General features: G+C 59.3%; 1 protein-coding gene across 5 annotated transcripts in view; it reads left to right on the top strand.

Annotated features, from left to right (window-relative positions):
- The window catches only part of OSBPL5 (oxysterol binding protein like 5), an 80,085-nt gene that overhangs the window by 29,258 nt on the left and 34,120 nt on the right, over window positions 1-16,707 (top strand). For all 5 annotated transcript variants that reach the window (XM_025357004.1, XM_025357006.1, XM_025357007.1 and 2 more), the window contains exons 2-5: window positions 8,277-8,433; window positions 10,853-10,935; window positions 15,110-15,190; window positions 15,425-15,526. In XM_025357004.1, the coding sequence (XP_025212789.1) occupies window positions 8,277-8,433; window positions 10,853-10,935; window positions 15,110-15,190; window positions 15,425-15,526 (423 nt within the window). The remainder of the gene's footprint in view (window positions 1-8,276; window positions 8,434-10,852; window positions 10,936-15,109; window positions 15,191-15,424; window positions 15,527-16,707) is intronic.

The raw sequence follows: 16,707 nt of genomic DNA, 5'->3' as shown, positions 1-16,707 counted from the left end.
GGGCTTGAGCTGTGCTCCTTTGAGGGGATCCCAGGCACGGTGTGGCCCACGAGACCTTGGATGGGCCGTTTCTCCTCTTGGGGCCCCAGTTTCTTCTTCATATGTGTGTGTGTGTGATGGGGGTCTCACTTTGAAACCCAGGCTGAGTGCAGTGACTTGACCACAGCTCACAGCAGCCTCGACCTCCCAGGCTCCACCCATCCTCCCACCTCAGCCTCTCTAGTAGCTGGGACCACAGGCATGTGCCACCACAACCAGCTAATTTTTTTATTTTTGTAGAGACAGGATCTCGCTATGTTGCCCAGGCGATCTCGATCTTCTGGGCTCAAGCGATCTCCCCGCCTCAGCCTCCCAAAGTGTTGGAATTACAGGTGTGAGCCACCACACCCGGCCCACTGCGTCTTTAAAATGTGATGATGACCCCTGCTCCCCGTACCTTGCGAGCGTTCTGAGAATCATATCAGATGGGATAGAACATCCAGGAGGGCCTGGGGGCTTTAAGGTCCATCAGTGCAGCAGATGTACTGGGAAAGCCCCTGTCCCAAGCCCCCCAGGGCCCAGCTGCCACAGCTGAAGTGCATGCCACGGCTCTCCGAAGAGGCTGCTGCTCCTGCAGGGGTGGGCAGGCTGCCCACATTAGCACTAGGCATTCGGTCCACCCAGACACAGCAGCCTGGTCCCTTGTGCTGCTGTCTGCTCTCAGGGAGGGCATCTGCTGCTGTGGTGGTCTCCATGGGGTGACTCAGGAGGCCTGGGTGGTTTGCTCACAGCAGGATCTTCATGGTCACTTGCACTGGGACCTTAGTAAGTTTCTGGAATGCAACTGTGTGGTGTTGACATGATGGCTGCTGTCCTTTAACTGATGGCTGCTATCCTTCCTTGGGACCCACTGACCTCTCCATCCCATGTGTGAAGAACCAAGCATGTGGGCTTACATTCCTTTATCCTTGTGATTTCAGAGCATTTCCACCCCCCGCAGTCTTGAATGAGAATCTATCTGGTTTAGGCAGAAGTATCTGTGCCAGATGCTGCTGCTGAAGGCTGACTGCGAGCTCCTGCTTTTCTGGCCCCTGCCAACTGATGGAGCACCCCAGCGGCTGAGCCTCCTCTCTGCCCCCGTGCAGCTCAGCCCAGCCCTGTCACTCTGGGCCGTGGGTGAGGAGGCCACGCAGGCATGGAGGGGGCTGGGTCTGGGCTCACACTCACCTCTGCAGGCGCCTTCCCCAGGGCCTCCTGTGGGCTTGGGACATCATCTCCCTGACTCAGAGCAGGCCCTGATTTACAAACAGGGCCCGAGAGATGAATGTGGCCAGCTGAGGCCACACAGCCATTGGAGGCAGGGCTGAGCCCTTTTCCCCAGCTCTTTGGTCCCTGGGCCTCTGCAGGAGGACAGGGGAGGAATTGGGCACACGGAGGATGCAGAGTGAGTCCAGGACTCAGTTGGATTCCTTCTCAGAGCTTCAGCCTTTCCCAGAGCAGAGGCAGTGTCTGCCCCGGCCGAGGTTCAGCTGAGTGTGGTCCCAGCTGACGGCTCTGTGTGGCCCGACAAGGCGCCAGTGACCTTTCTTTACAAAAATCCCTTTATCCCAGCCTGAAGGCGAGCGTCTGGGAGGCAGGGGGTGGGGAGCACTTTGGAGGCCAGATAACTGCTGGGAAGGCAGCTAGGGGAGGCAGGGGGGCCATGTGCACTGGCTCTGGGTGGGGACCCCGAGGGGCCTGGGCCCCATGCTGCCAAACAGCTGGCCGTGGCGTGGGGTCAGAGAGCATGGCCCCTCCCCGGGTGTCCGGAGGCGAGCATCCTCTGGGACACAGGGCTGGCCAGGTGGAGGCAACCTGACCTGTCCCTCCCCACCTGCTCTGGGCTGGCACCACATGGGACCTCTTGTCCCCCAGTGATGGGAGGGGTCTTTCGTGCCCCGCATGAGAAACGGAAGGAAGAGCGTGCTGCAGCCTACGCAGTGGGGGTTGTGGAGGGGTGGTCAGCCCAGTGTCAGAGCTCACTTCCTTCCTGTGCCCTCGCCTCTGTCCCCTCCGCAACTCCTAGGTGGCCCAGGAAACTCAGCAGGGCAGGAGGAAGTGGGAGCCATGAGGAGGGGACCAGAAGGTGCCTGTGGTTAACAGGAAGGGCGGTCAAGCAGTGGCTCTGGGCATGGGTGGGACCCTGCCGCGGGCAGGGCGGCCCCCAGGCGCTGCCACCACGAGGTGGTGTCTTCGCTGTGGTCTCAGGAGTGCAGCAGCTGCACAACACCATCACGGCCACCTGCAGTCCCCAAGAGCCCCACATGTCCGCCTGGCCTGGGCATTCTGCAGCCCTGGGCACAGGCAGGGGTGGGAGTCTGGGGCTGGCCTGGAGGAGGATGCTGGGGTCTCAGGAGAGGACCTGGAAGGGCCACCCATCCCTGCCTACCCTGAGGAGGCCCTGAGGAGGGCCTCAGGAGTGGCCTCTGCCTGGCTGCCACGGTTCTGGCTCTCTGTCCCACTTACTCCCTGGCCCTCCAGAACGTTCCCTGGCCCTTAGCAGCTCCAACGTCTCTCAAGCCCCCTTCCAGCTATGAGCGAATTCATTCTAGAGATGCAGCATTGGCCCCTGTGTGTACCCCACCCGACTGAGTCCAGAGCTGGGCCTGTGTCCCCTCAGCGGAAGCACAGCCCTGCCCAGCCCAGCCAGGCTCAGCTAAGGGGAACCCACCTGGGCCAAAGGGAAGCACTGCCACGGTGCACTTCAGGTCCAAAGAGATGGGCGGGGGCAGTCTGCTGCTCCTGAGGACCGACAGCAGGGGAAAGGTTCCTGGACAAAGGGGCTGGGTCTCCAAGGAAGAAGGAGGAGTCCCCTGCAGAGGGCCAGGCAGAAGCAAAAGCCCAGCTCGGGGGCTGGGGTGCAGAGAAAGGGGGGCCTTCTGTGGGCCAACCTTCTCCCGCGTTCCCTCTCCAGCCTAGTGGGACCATGAGCGGGAGGCTGGTGGTTGGCTCTGCCCACTGACCTGCATCTGGCACCCACACTCACCCCTCCCCGACCCTCAGCCTCAGCCCCTCTCTGGGTCACAGGATCACCCTTACCCCACCCCCAAGTCCCAGCAGACCTCTGAGGAGACCCACTCAGGCAGCCCCTGTGGGCTCCCCAGCCCATCCCGCTATATGGCAGAGGAGGCTCTGCTCAGAGCCCGTTCTTTCAGTGGACAGCGGGTCTCCAGCCCAACCCAAATCCAAAGTGTTCCCTTTTGGTGCCCCCCTCCCTCCTTTCCAAAAGGCCCAAAGAGGCACAAAGTGGCACAAAGTTGTGACTGAGAAGAGCGGCTGGGCAGGGCAGCCACCTGGGATGGGCCAGGGGCCAGCAGGAGGAGGGGCTGGGAGGCCAGCCCTGCCTCACCGTGAGACTTCACAGGCTGGGGAGTGGGCCTGGCTCACTCTGGACTAGGAAGAGTGGCCCCCACCCTGGTCACTAGGTCTGCCCAACAGCTGAACAAAACCTGGCACTGCCCCAGGCAAGGGGCACTTGGAGAATTGCTTCCTGGGGGCACACGCGACCCCCCACGCTGGGAGTCGTGCCTGCTGGGTGGCCAGCGGATGGCTACAGTGGCAAACACAGGGCCCCTGGAGGAGAGAAGGAGGCCCTTCCTGTCCTGTCTGGTGACCAGCAGGAGGCCCACAAGGCGACTCAGCACCTGACATGACGTTGGAAGAGGAAATTTCCTCAGGCCCCCCAGGAATGGAAGCTGCAGAGGAGGGTCGTGGCTGATGTGGACTTGGGGTCAGGTGGTGGCTTCCAGGCCCACCTGTCACCTGCCTGTTTCCTGCTGAGCTCCAGGCCTGCACCCTTCCATCCTCCCAGGCTTGGCCAGAGCTGGGCACTGGGGACCACATACATTTAGTGACCCCCCCACCCACCAAGCCCTGCCTTCTTCCCCAGCCACTCCCTGTTCCCTGGCCTCCTGGCCTGGCCTCCAGAGTAAGCCTCCTTAGTGGACCTTGGGGTCTTGGGGCTGGGACCCCACCAGGCAGAAACATGACCTTTCAGACTGGAATTGCCCACACTTCTTCTCTGGCCCCAGGGACAGTCTCGCCGTGGGAGGGGCACTCCTGGGCTCCTTCCTCCCAGGACTCACAGCGTCCCTCCTGCACTTGGACTTCAGGACTGTGGGGGCAGGGTGAGACCACAGCTGGAGGTGGACACAGCACCGTGCACAGTGGTGGAAAAGGGTTTGACAACTGCAGGCTGAGGCCCAGCTGTGTACAGATGAGCAGATAGTCACTGGGGGCTCTAGGGGTGAAGGTGCTGCTGGCATCAGGGACGGGCCAGCCCCCCAGGGAATGGAGGCCGCTGAGAGAGACCCCCACATCAACCCTGGGTGGCCTCAGGCAGGCAGAATCCTGAGGGCTGGGCCCAGAGGGTCCACCTGGAGTCCTTGGTCGCTGGAGCCTGGCCCGGGGCTTCCCCGCAGGCAGTGCAGGCCAGTGGCGATTGCAGGCGTTTTGTGTTTCCCAGCTTGAGTGGGATCCCAGGTTGCTGCTGCCTCAGCCAGCATGTCTGTTTCCTTGTCCACCCATCCTTTCCCTCTCTCCCTCCCTTCACGGGGGGTTCCCATGGGGGGCTGTGCTCCCTGGGGCTCCCAGCCTTCAGCTTTCACTGCCGTGGATGAAAGTCCTGCCAGCGCCGAGAGGGCCTCAGCAGCTCACACCCTGCAGATGCCAACTGTCCGTTATTCCTTAGGCAACACCTGGTGTGGCAGGTGGCAGGGGGATGGGAACCTCACTAGGGTTCCAGTGGAAATCAGCCCTGAAACTAACCCTGCTCACCTCTCTGAGGACTCTGCCCTGATCTGGAGATGTCAGGAACAGTGGGGAGGCAGACGGGCGCCCCAGGCACCTCCACTGGGGAGGGCCTGCCACACACCACCCAGGGTCTCCACCCCGGAGCCGTGTGACACGTGACAGGCAGCCTGTGTGAATCCAAACACGGGAAGCACCTGCCGCATATCCCTGCCCTGGCTGCTGGGACAGAGCCATGATCAGACCCTGCCACCCCTCACCTGCGCTGCATCTGTTGGGAGAAGAGAGTGTGCAAAGAACAAAGAAGTGCAATGTGGAGCCCTCCAAGGACTCCCAGTGTTACGTGGAGAATCCGAATTGACTCCCAGAGTGGCCAAGCCTCTGGGAAGTGACATGGAAGCTGAGAGTGGAATTTGAGGAGGACCTGGCCGTGTGGAGACGGTGGGCGGGCACATTCAGCAGGAACGGGAGCATAAAGGGGCCAGTGTGGCTGGAGCAGAGTGGGCGCCAGAGTGGGCTGGGGAATAGGGTGGCAGGGAGGGCTTGGGGAACAGGGAGGAGATGAGACTGGATTTGTTCTAAATGCCATGTGAAGCCACTGGGGAGATGTGGCCTTTAACATGAACAAAACACCTCCCCATCAGGTGACCATATGGGGGCACTGAGCTGGCACCTCTCAGCTGTAGGGCATCAGGAGGTCCAATGAATGGGGGACTCCAGAAGGGCTCCACAGACCAGGATGCCTTGTGATACGAGCTGCTGCCCACCCTGTCTGAGTGGGTCAGAGGTGGTCTGCAGAGCACAGGGCACTGGACACTGGTCTGGGGTTGTTGGCACACAGAGTGATAGTCCCTGGTACGTCTGGATTGGTGAGTGCTCCGTATCAGTGTTTCAGTCATTATTTGAATACCACCTCAGATGTGTCTGAGTGTGAGGTAAATGGAAAGGAAGGCGGAATCAGGCTGGTCAACTGACTGGCTGGAAAGCTTCGTGGAGGGAGAAAGGGGTGGCAGGTGGGTGGGTGGATGGATGGATGGACAGACAGTTGGACAGGAGGATGGATGGATGCCTGAAAGGGAGGGAGGGTATGTGGGTGGGTGGATGGATGGGAGGATGGATGCCTGGGAGGATGGATGGATGGATGGATGGTTTGGTGGGTGGATGGATGGGAGGATGGATGGATGAGTGGGTGGGTGGATGGACGGATGGATGGATGAATGGGTGGATGGATGGATGGATGGATGGGAAGATGGTGGATGGATGGATGGATGCCTGGGAGGATGAATGGATGAGTGGGTGGATGGATGTGTGGGTGGGTGGATGGATGGATGGATGGATGGATGCCTGGAAGGGAAGACATGTGTGTATAGATGGAGGGATACAAGGGAGTGGGAGAGTGTGGTGTGTAGATGAGTGGATGATGGTGCTCACAGACTAAGAAGTCCCACCGGCTGTCACTGGTGCTGGGAGAAGGCATGTGGGGTGTCTGAGCAGAAAGGCACCAAGATCCCTATGCCCTCTGCACCTTGGCCCAGGTGGAGCTGGAGCAGCCAGCCAGACAGGGCAGCTGAGGCTAGGTTGTGAGCCCCTCTCCCTGCCTCAGGAGGTTCTGAGTGAGGGAGACCTACCTGGGCATCACTGTCACCACACTGCCTGGGACATCCCGGGGCTCTCTGTGGGTCCTGAGAGCAGAATCGCTGCTGACACATTGGCTGCCCAGTGCCCAGCCCAGCCTGGGTGCTCGGAAAATCTCAGCTGGCTGAGTGAGTAAGCCCGGCCTCCGCTCAGCTGCTGGTTCCCAGCCTGAGCCGCACCTGGGCAGGTAGGACATGTTTGTTGTGATTGACAAGTAGGGGCAGGACTTCTCACCCGCCCACTTCCCTGCGGCAGGTTCGCAGGTTCGCTGAGCCGAGCTGAGACACTGAGTGGGCAGATGCTCAGCAGCCGGGTTTTAGGATCGGTTGCACCTGGCTCAAGGACGGGTTAGCTCTGTGACCTGGGCCAAAACTCCAGCCTCTCTGAAACCAGCTTCCTTGTGTGTAAGATGGCCAAGGTCACGAGCCGAGCCAGGTGTCGGGTGAGGGAGGGGCTGGCCCAGCCTGGCTGCAGCCTTGGAGCCCCTCCCACCTCTGACTTCGGGACTGGGGGCAAAGAGGGGGCTCTGGGGTGGTGGACAGAAGCCCCCAGGACTACAGACACCCTGAACCACCCAGCCCACTCCTGAAGGCACAGCAGGAAAGGCTCTGTGTGTCTGAGACCCCGCCCAGCAAAGCCCAGGGCCATGAGAGAAATCGAGGCCTTTGTCCCGGGCTTGGCAGGATGCTACTGGCCTGCCCAGAGGCGGCAGGAAGCAGCCCCAGAAAATTGGGAAAGGAGGAAAATCGACCAGTAGTTTTTAAGGAGCTCGTCCTTAGGAAGTGGACACAAGATTAGGAGCTGGAGAGGATGCTCTGCCAACCCCTATCAGGTCACGATTACAGGGTGGGGTCTTCCATTCCCTGAGCCATGATTTTCTCATCTGTAAAATGGGCTGAGACCTCGGTGGATTTGGCGCCGTCAACTTCAAGTGCCTGCAAAGGCATGACTGCAATCAGTTATCCTCTGCTTGGCCCAGCACTGCTAGGGGTAGAAGTGTGGGGGAGCAGGACAGAGGGGACCGCCTGTTGTCCACAACCAACCTCCTTCCAGGGGAGGAGACGAGAAACCCGCTTCTGAACCCACAGGGGAAAGGCAGGTCTGCCAGTGGATGGGGCTGGGAGAGTGAGGCAGGTGGGTGTCAGGGTCCGGCTGTGGGGCCTCCCTCTTTTGTGAAGCAGGGAGGAAGCTCCCACTGGGAATGCAACGTCTTGGGCTGGGCGTGGACGCAGATGTGCCTGGCTGTGAGCGCCCAGAGCTCCCTCTCTTGCTGGGGTGCATGTGGGTGCAACTGAAACCATTGGGGTACCCAAGCATCAGGCGGGCTTGACCAGAGGCACTCCTGGGACCCTTAGGTGGACGACAGGCCAGGCTCCCGGACTGCCCAGCGCCATGCCAGCCACTCCCTGGTGCTCAGGGGCCACCTGGTCTCACCCCGCTGCGTCTTCTCCATGGGCAGACAAGCTCTAGACCCCTCCCCACCACAGAGCGCTGTCACGTGGGAGGGAAATGCGGGAGGAAAAACCTGTGTCCCCAGGTGGGTCTGCTTGGCTGCGGCCAGGGTCTCACAGAACCTGGGGTGGGGGTTCTGAGAAGGACGTCTTCTGAGGGTGCTGATGAGCCTCTCTGACCAGGGCTCCGTCCAGCCCTCCTGCCAGGCCTGGAAAGCGCTGGCACCAGCCAAAGCCATTCTCCTGAGCTGGGCTGCCCTGGCCGACCACCCACGACCAGGCTCCCAGGGCCCAGGCCTTCCTCACCCTGCCTCAGAAGTCCCCTGAGACCGGGACTTCTCAGCCAGGGGCACCCCCACCACGTGGCTCTGAAGCCCCTTCCCAGGCGGTGACCTCCTGCTGCCCCTCCTTGCTTCCTTCCAGAAGCCCCCGAGTGCCCACAGCATGAAGGAGGAGGCCTTCCTCCGGCGCCGCTTCTCCCTGTGTCCGCCTTCCTCCACCCCTCAGAAAGTCGACCCCCGGAAGCTCACCCGGAACCTGCTCCTCTGCGGAGACAATGAGCTCTACCCACTCAGCCCAGGTCAGTGCCGGCCGCGGGCAGGGCATCCTGGCCCCCAGCTTGGGCCCGGTGGGGTGACCCCAGGTGGCCCAACCCCTCCGTGCCCCTCGAGGTCCACAGCCTCCATGCTGGGGACTGTGCAGGTTTCATGATCAAAGGGTTGATAGCTTGGTAGAGGGCCAGGTAATACGGCTTCTTGGCTTGACCTGTGGGGCCAGGTGAAGCCCATCTGGTTGAGGAGGGGACTCCCACAGCCCAGGCTTTGGGAATTATGTAGTGCAGTCATCCCAAAACAGGCTCCAGGGACAGGTGGCCTGAGCCCCAGTCCTGGCAGGGTAACCCCAGGCCAGCAACTTGACCTCTCTCGGCCTCAGTTGACTGATCTGTAAAACGGGACAATATTAGTACCGACTCCCAGCTACACACGGGTCCTGGGTTCTGGGAGGGAACCATTGGAACCAGGTCTGCCTTCATGCAATTGTGGATAAAGCACCCAGCACACAGACTCAGAACCTCTGCCCGCCAATGCTGCCACGCTCCAGGCCCCTCCCTGGCACCTAACTATTCACAACCCCTGCCCCTTGGGCTGTGACTGCTGTCCCCCAGAAAACCCAGCCCTTCCTCCCCTGTTCCCCTGAGAGTAGGAGGTAGGGGCTGGCACCTCCCTGGAGGTCCTCTCCCCAGCTCCGCCCTTGCTCCTCCCACTGCCTGCTTTGGGGCGGAGGAAGTGGGAGCCCCAGCCCTGCCTGGCCATGGTCATCTGTTCTGCCCTGGGGGGAGTGGGAGAGCATTGGGCAGACCCACCATCCAGGCTCAAGGGGCGTGTGGATGGTCACAGCCAAAGTCCCATCCAATAGATGGAAAAACCGAGTCCCAGCGTAGAGGTGGCCTTGCTGAAGGTCCTGTGGCAGGCAGGGGCACTCGACACCCGACGAGGTAAATCCCACACCTTTTATTCTCTGCTGTCACGTTCACCCTGGCCGGAGCCTTAGAAGCACTTGCAGAGTCGGGGGTGGGGAGGAAGGGCCCGGTCCCAGCTGCTGGTCAGTTTCCGAGGGACTCGGACTGCAGAGCAGCTGGCCCAGGCGGTGCAGAACGTGGGCTGGGAAGGGCCTTCTCCGAGGAACAGAGGCAGCAGGTCCCGGGCCAGGGGAGTGGGGTGGGTGTGGACAGGCTGCGAAGAGAAGGACCAGTGCTGGCCTCCCCCTGCCCAGGGCACCTGCACCCTGTCCCTTTGAATGCTCCTAGGGCCCCCGTCTTTGAGTCCTCCCGGCCAGGAGGCAGCATCCACATGGGAAGTAGTTTGCTAGCGGCCACAGGCCAAGGCCCCAGAACCCTATGAGAAAGCACCAGAGGAAACAGTGCCCCTGCTGGCCTCCCTCCAGCACTCCGGGTCAGGCGCGTGGCACCCTGCAGATGGGGAAGCAGAGGCTGCCCCGGGTGGGGGAGCAGCCACCGCCAGCCAGGGGCAGCGATGTCCTGTGACTGTGAGTGGCCACAGTCCAGGACCTTTGGACAGAACCACTTCCTCAGGTCACTGTTCTGGCTTTTCCGTTCTTCGTCCCCACCCAGTCCCTGCCCAGGGCTGTCAGGGAAGGACGGCTGTAGACCCCAGGCCTTCCAGCTGGTCTGTGGCGTCTGTCCGTACACCCAGCCTATTGCTGGCCTGTCGCCTGTGGCCTAGGCAGGATGGGGCTCACTGCAGCCCTCAGCCCCTCCAAGTCTCAGTGCCAGGGACCGGGGCAGTCAACCCTCACCCACCAGCCACAGAAAGCAGCGGAAGTGGCCCTACTGGGCAGGCCTCAGGCCTCAGGCCTCTCCTGCAGCCATGCCCTCCTTCCTCCTGTCCATAAATCGTACCTTGGGAACCTGGCGCTAAAGCAAACAGAGCCAGGAAAGGGGAGGCCATTTCCCCCAGGAGCAAACGCAGACACCTCAGGTCTCCCTCCCTCGCCTCTCCCTCCTTACCCAGCCTGCCAGGGTGGGATGACAGATAGGACTGACCACCTGCCAGCAAGAGCTCCCAGCAAGAGCCCCGGCCAGAGGGATGCACAGTCCAGGGGCCCCAAACCTGCCGTGTGCCTTTGAGACTGGATGTCACGTTCTTTGTCTGAAAACTGGGGACTCTGGCCTTAACAGAACGCAAATTGCACACCACAGCAGGCCCAGGGCACCGGTTCCTACCAGCTTCTGTCCCAGCTTCCTCCCTGTAGGTCCTGGAGGCCCTGCCAGATCTCCTGGGTCCCTCCCACAGTGACGCTTGCTGGCGTTTATTACACCTCTCAGGCAGTGTCCTGTTCCTGCTACCACCTCCGGCTGGCTTCCTGCCCCTCCCAGGCCGTCCACACCCACCCCTCGCCTGCAGCACACCAGGCAACCAGCCTGAGAAGCCCGGCCCGCCCACCATGCCTGGGTCCTCACTCCCACTGCTCTCTTGCAGGGAAGGACATGGAGCCCAATGGCCCGCCGCTGCCCAGGGATGAAGGGCCACCGACCCCAAGCTCTGCCACGAAGGTGCCACCGGTAAGAGCCTGGGTATGGGGGGATCCATGAGCCAGAGCCTGGCCCTGGGAACAGCAAGAAATGGCTGGGGAAAAAGGACAGCAGGGCGTCCAGCTGAGCCTACCATTCCAGCCTGTTCTGGGGAAACAGCTCGCAATCCCAGACTGTGCTGCTCCGGGAGGGCTGCTGATGGATATTTGGGCTGTTTTCACCGTATAGCTGTCATGAAAAATGCTTCTGTGAACATGTGTGCACGTGTATTTGAGTATCAGTTTTCAGTTCTCTCGGGTATAAACCTAGAGTGGAATTGCTAGGTCACATGGTAATTCCGTGATAATATAGAATTCTCAAAATTCTCTGGTTTAACTTTGGGAGGAACTGCCAAACTCCTTTCCCAGCGGCTGCACCATCTTACATGGCCACCCACACAGTGCACAAGGGCTCCAGTTCCTCACATCCTCACCAACACTTGCTATTTTCTGATTTGTTCTTTTCTTTTTTTTTTTTTTTTTGAGGCGGAGTCGCCCTCTGTCACCCAGGCTGGAGTGCAGTGGCACGATCTTGGCTCACTTCAAGCTCCGCCTCCCGGGTTCACACCATTCTCCTGCCTAAGCCTCCCGAGTAGCTGGGGCTATAGGGGCTCGCCACCACGCCCGGCCAATGTTTTGTATTTTTAGTAGAGACGGGTTTCACCATATTAGCCAGGATGGTCTCGATCTCCTGACCTCATGATCCACTCACCTCAGCCTCCCAAAGTGCTGGGATTACAGGCGTGGTTTGTTCTTTTTGGCATTATTTGTATAGCTCTCCCAGTGGGTATGAAGTGGCATCTCACTGCGGCTTCAGTTGGCATCTCTAATGACTGGTAACATTGAACATCTTCATGCACCTGTCGGCCATTTGTATGTCCTGTTTGGAGAAATGTCTATTCCAGTTCTTTGTCCGTTTTGGGAATGGGATGTTTGCCTTTTCGTTGCTGAGCTGCAAGAGTTCTTTACACGCTCTGGATACGAGGTCCTTATCTGATACATGGTTTGCGACTACTTCCTCCCATTTTGTAGGTTGTTCTAAATTATATATATATATATATATATATATTTTTTTTTTTTCTTTTTTTTTTTTTTTTGAGACGGAGTCTCACTCTGTTGCCCAGGCTGGAGTGCAGTGGCATGATCTCAGCTCACTGCAAGCTCTGCTTCCCGGGTTCACGCCATTCTCCTGCCTCAGCCTCCTGAGTAGCTGGGACTACAGGCGCCCGCCACCACGCCCGGCTAGTTTTTTGTATTTTTAGTAGAGACGGGGTTTCACCGTGTTAGCCAGGATGGTCTCGATCTCCTGACCTCGTGATCCGCCCGCCTCGGCCTCCCAAAGTGCTGGGATTACAGGTGTGAGCCACCACGCCTGGCCTCTAAATTATATTTTTAAGGAATTTTCATAGGTTGCAAAGTTCTGGTCAGACTGAAGTTCACGGTTCTGAGCAGCACTTCTCATCTCTCAGGTGCCTCCTTGTGGCACCGTGCACTGATGCACAGTAGCACTGAGGAGTGAGCAGAGGACCTGGCGTGCCTGGTACCCACCTGGTCTGCAGGAAGGAGGAGTGGGCAGGCACTCTCTGCAATGCTGGGGCTGCAGGGGCTGCAGTGACCAGACCCCAAGGGTCCTGCCCATTTGGGGAGCAGGGGTTGCAAGTGCTCCATCCCATGCCCCACAGTCTTGCCTCTATTTTCCCCTGTTACCTCAAACAAGCACAGCTCCATTCAGCTGCATCTAGTGGGAGACTGGGCAGAGGGGAATTGGCAGCAGGTTCGTGCATCCATGCATCCATCCATCCATCCATTCATTCGAGATGCTTGCTAAGCCCCCAGCTGCCAGTGTGAATGGGCAGTAGGGTAGAACCCTCCACTGGTAGGAGCCATACACAATCATCAGTTCACCACAGAAACGGCTGTGTGACTGTATTGCAAAAGTCCTGGGCGGGCCAAGGGTGGTATGTGTCACCAGGACCTGTGCCAGCAGGGATATGAGCTGTCCTACTTCTGGGGAAGCAGCTCAGGGAGAAAGAAAGGAGCAGGGGCTACCCAGCCACAGGGAAAAGCATTCCAGGCTGGGAACAGCATGTGCCAAGGTAACTAAGGGCATCGTGAACAAGACTGTAGCTCAGGGGACTCCCAGGAGGGCAACTTAGGACACCTTCTCTGCCAGCCTGGGTCCCTGGAGACCTGTCACCTGGCCAGGGTCTGGCACATGCCTCGTCACTCAGATCTGCCTCCTCCTTATTACTCATCATCAGCCCAAAGACTGCTTCCAAGTCAGAGCCCTCCAGGCGCCCCGTCTTGTGCCCTTTTCTTGTGATCCTGAATGCTCTGACTTGGTTAAGAAAGTGCCACACTGGAGTGACACTGCCTGGGTTCAGTCCCAGCTCAGCTCCTTATTAGCTGTGTGTCCTTGGGCAGGTTTCTGAACCTCTCTGTGTGTAGGCTCTTCCTCTGCACAATGCTGATAGTAACAATGATGATCTGAGCTGTGGGATCTAATGTGCTTACATCCACGCACAGGACTGCAGAACCGCAGCACTCACCTGACCCCTGGCTCCTCCCGCCTCTGCGTGCTGGTGGCTGGTCTGTCTCTCCCTGAAAGAGCAGGACACTGGCATCTTTACTTTCTAACCTCAGTGCCTAAGGCCAAGCCTGGCTCCCAGTGCTGCCAGGACTGCCAGTCCTTGGAATGGTTCCATGCCCTGCCCCTTGCTAGCTCTTCACTTCTCTGTGCCTTGATTTCCCAGGCACAGAAATAAAATAGGGACCATAACCGGCCCCACCTCATGCTTGGCTGCAGAATGAAGGGGATGAATACAGGCAGCACCCGAACAGGACCTGGTGCCCCAGCAGACAAGGCTTTAGCTCTGTACTTAGCACCATCATGATTGGGGTGGTGGGCAGTCCCCAGCGTCCTGGGCTTCCAGCCACGAGGAGGCCTGAGGGAGGCTTTCCTTGCACTGGAGGCTCCCCTGGAAAGTGCTGAGCACCCACAGATGCCCAGCCAGAGCAGGGCAGGGCGGGCACGCTTTCTCTGGAAAAGGCCAGACAGCATTTAGGCCCTGCCATGGCGCAGGCTCCGTTCCAGGTTCTCGGTGCAGCCATCCAAGCGCGAGAACAGCTACAGACAATGCGTGCCAGATCGCCTGGCGGTGTGCCAAGAAAACCTTATTTATGGACTCCTCATTTGAATTTCATATAATTTTCACATCTCACAAAATATTCTTGTGATTTTTTTTTCAACTGATTAAAACTGTGGAAGCTGTTCTTAGCTTGCAGACCACATGGAAGGAAGCAGCAGGCAGGATTCAGGTCGTAGCTTGTTGTCCCCAGCCTACAGCCTTTAGACCTGGTTCTGTGTCCCAACTACCCCCCTACCTGGCCTCAGGTTCCCCATCTATAGAAGAACCATGGCCCCTTCTGCCTCCAAGATCTTGGGACTGCTGCCCTGGGCCCGTGCAGTCAGCCACGTGTTGGACTCAGGTTCGGGCCTGGACAGTGACGCCTTGGCTCCCAAGGGATGGGGTGGGCACCTACACTACACACCCCCCCCAGCACATTGGCCCTGCCCAGAGCTGGGCACATGCAGTGGCCAAGGAGCAGCCATGCTGGGTACCGTGCAGGGAAGACAAGGCAGGGAAGCTGTTCTTTTCGGTGGATGCAAGGCTGGTCCCCAGAGACCCAGCCTGAGTGCTTGTTACCACCATCTCGTGGCTACCGCCGAGCTCCCCTTCTGCCAACTCCACCCTCTGGCTCCCTGACTGCCTTCCTCAGAGGCCTCCCAGGTGTCCCCTCAAAGAGGACCGTCCCTCAGGGCTCAGTCAGACCCATGGAAAGTCAGCCCTGGACCCTGATGTCCCCACATGTCCCTCCTTCCTGACCGCCCTGCCGCATCCCAGCATGTGCCCCGAGGAAGATGGGTCTCCCCCGGTCACTGGTATGCGCCCATGGAGGGGCTCTTGTCAGCCACCCTTGTTCTTCCATCCCCCATGGCAGCCCTGGAAGTTCTGGTCGGGGGGACAGAGGGTGCCAGGTGGGAGGGGAGCAGAGCACCCTTCTCTGACCTCTGCCCCTCATATCCTTGGCATCAGGCCAACCTGGGCTCCTAGCCCTGGGCCGGCCCCTGTGCCCGGTCCGCCATACCCACCTCTCTCTTGTAGGCCGAGTACAGGCTGTGCAACGGGTCAGACAAGGAATGTGTGTCCCCCACTGCCAGGGTCACCAAGAAGGAGACTCTCAAGGTGAGTCCAGGCCCGGGGAGGGTGCAGCCGTGTCATTGTCAGACCGATGGCCACCTGAGCCAGGGAAATCACCCTCCCCACCTGTCAAAAGGAGGGGGACAAACCACACCTGGTCGCCTCCACGCCCCCCGCTTCCTCCCCTGCCCCTGGATCCCCCACTGGGCCGGACGGTGGGAGGACCTGGGGCAGCTCGGTGCCTTCTCCCATGACCCACCGCGGGTGCCCTGGGCCCAGGCGCAGAAGGAGAACTACCGGCAGGAGAAGAAGCGTGCCACACGGCAGCTGCTCAGCGCTCTGACAGACCCCAGCGTGGTCATCATGGCCGACAGCCTGAAGGTAGGTGACACCCGGCCTCTGGCCACCCAGGACACGGGTCAGCATGCTGCTGCCATAGCAAAGGACCACAAGTGGGGTGGCCTGAAACCATGGAAATTCACTTCCCTGCATCCAGCCGCATCACTGCAGCCTCTGCTCCATCCTCATGCGGCCTTTCCTTATCCACCTGTCTCCCCCTTTCTATAAGGACACCGGTGGTAGGAATTAGGACCACCTTACTCCAGGGTAGCCCCATCTTCACCTGATTATGTCTGCAAAGGCCCCATTTCTGAATACGGTAGGGCCTGGCCAGTGGGTGGAGGGCACTGGGGAGGGAGGCATTGCTGCGGCTTCCGGGGGAGGACCCCACATCGGGGCGGGGTGTCCTGTGCTCAGACCTCACGGAGACCATGGCCATTCACTCAGCCTCTGAGCCTCCATTTCCCCTTGCGCACAGTGGAGGTAAAACTACCCAACTCGAAGGCTGCTGGGCAGCGCATACCAGATAACTGTGCCCGGCCCTGGTGTCTGCAGAGCCCTGGCCCATGTGGGCTCCTTCTACCCACATACCAAAATTATGAATCAAAAGTTAGGTGCAAAAGTGAGTATTCAGAATGAGAAAAGAAGTGACAACTACTTTCAGAATTTACAGAGCTGCCAGGCCAGGCGCGGTGGCTCCTGCCTGTAATCCCAACACTTTGGGAGGCCAAGGTGGGTGGATCACCTAAGGTCAGGAGTTTGAGACCAGTCTGTCTAAAATGGTGAAACCCCATCTCTACTAAAAATACAAAAATTAGCCCGGCATGGTGGTGGGTGCCTGTAATCCCAGCTACTCGGGTGACTGAGGCAGGAGAATCGCTTGAACCTGGGAAGCGGAGGTTGCAGTGAGCCGAGATTGTGCCACTGCACTCTGGCCTGGGCAACAGAGACTGTCTCAAAAAAAAAGAGTTTACAAAACTGCCAGTTACAATAGTCACGCCACTCATTGCTGGTTCCTCCCTAAGGGCCTTGACCTTGAACATGACCTTCACAAGTAAATTTGTCCTTGCTGCCACATATTTCTTTGCATTCACCATAACACATGGGTTCCTTTTAAAAACTAAATGAGGACCCTGCCCCGAGTTCCACTCTGAGTCCTGGGGCCCTGCTCACCGTGGCCTGGCCCCTGCTCGGGCATGCGACAGACACAGGACACCACCCCA

This window comes from Theropithecus gelada, chromosome 14, assembly GCF_003255815.1.
Source record: "Theropithecus gelada isolate Dixy chromosome 14, Tgel_1.0, whole genome shotgun sequence".
Lineage (NCBI taxonomy): Eukaryota > Metazoa > Chordata > Mammalia > Primates > Cercopithecidae > Theropithecus > Theropithecus gelada.
This window is presented reverse-complemented; position numbering and strand designations above follow the sequence as displayed.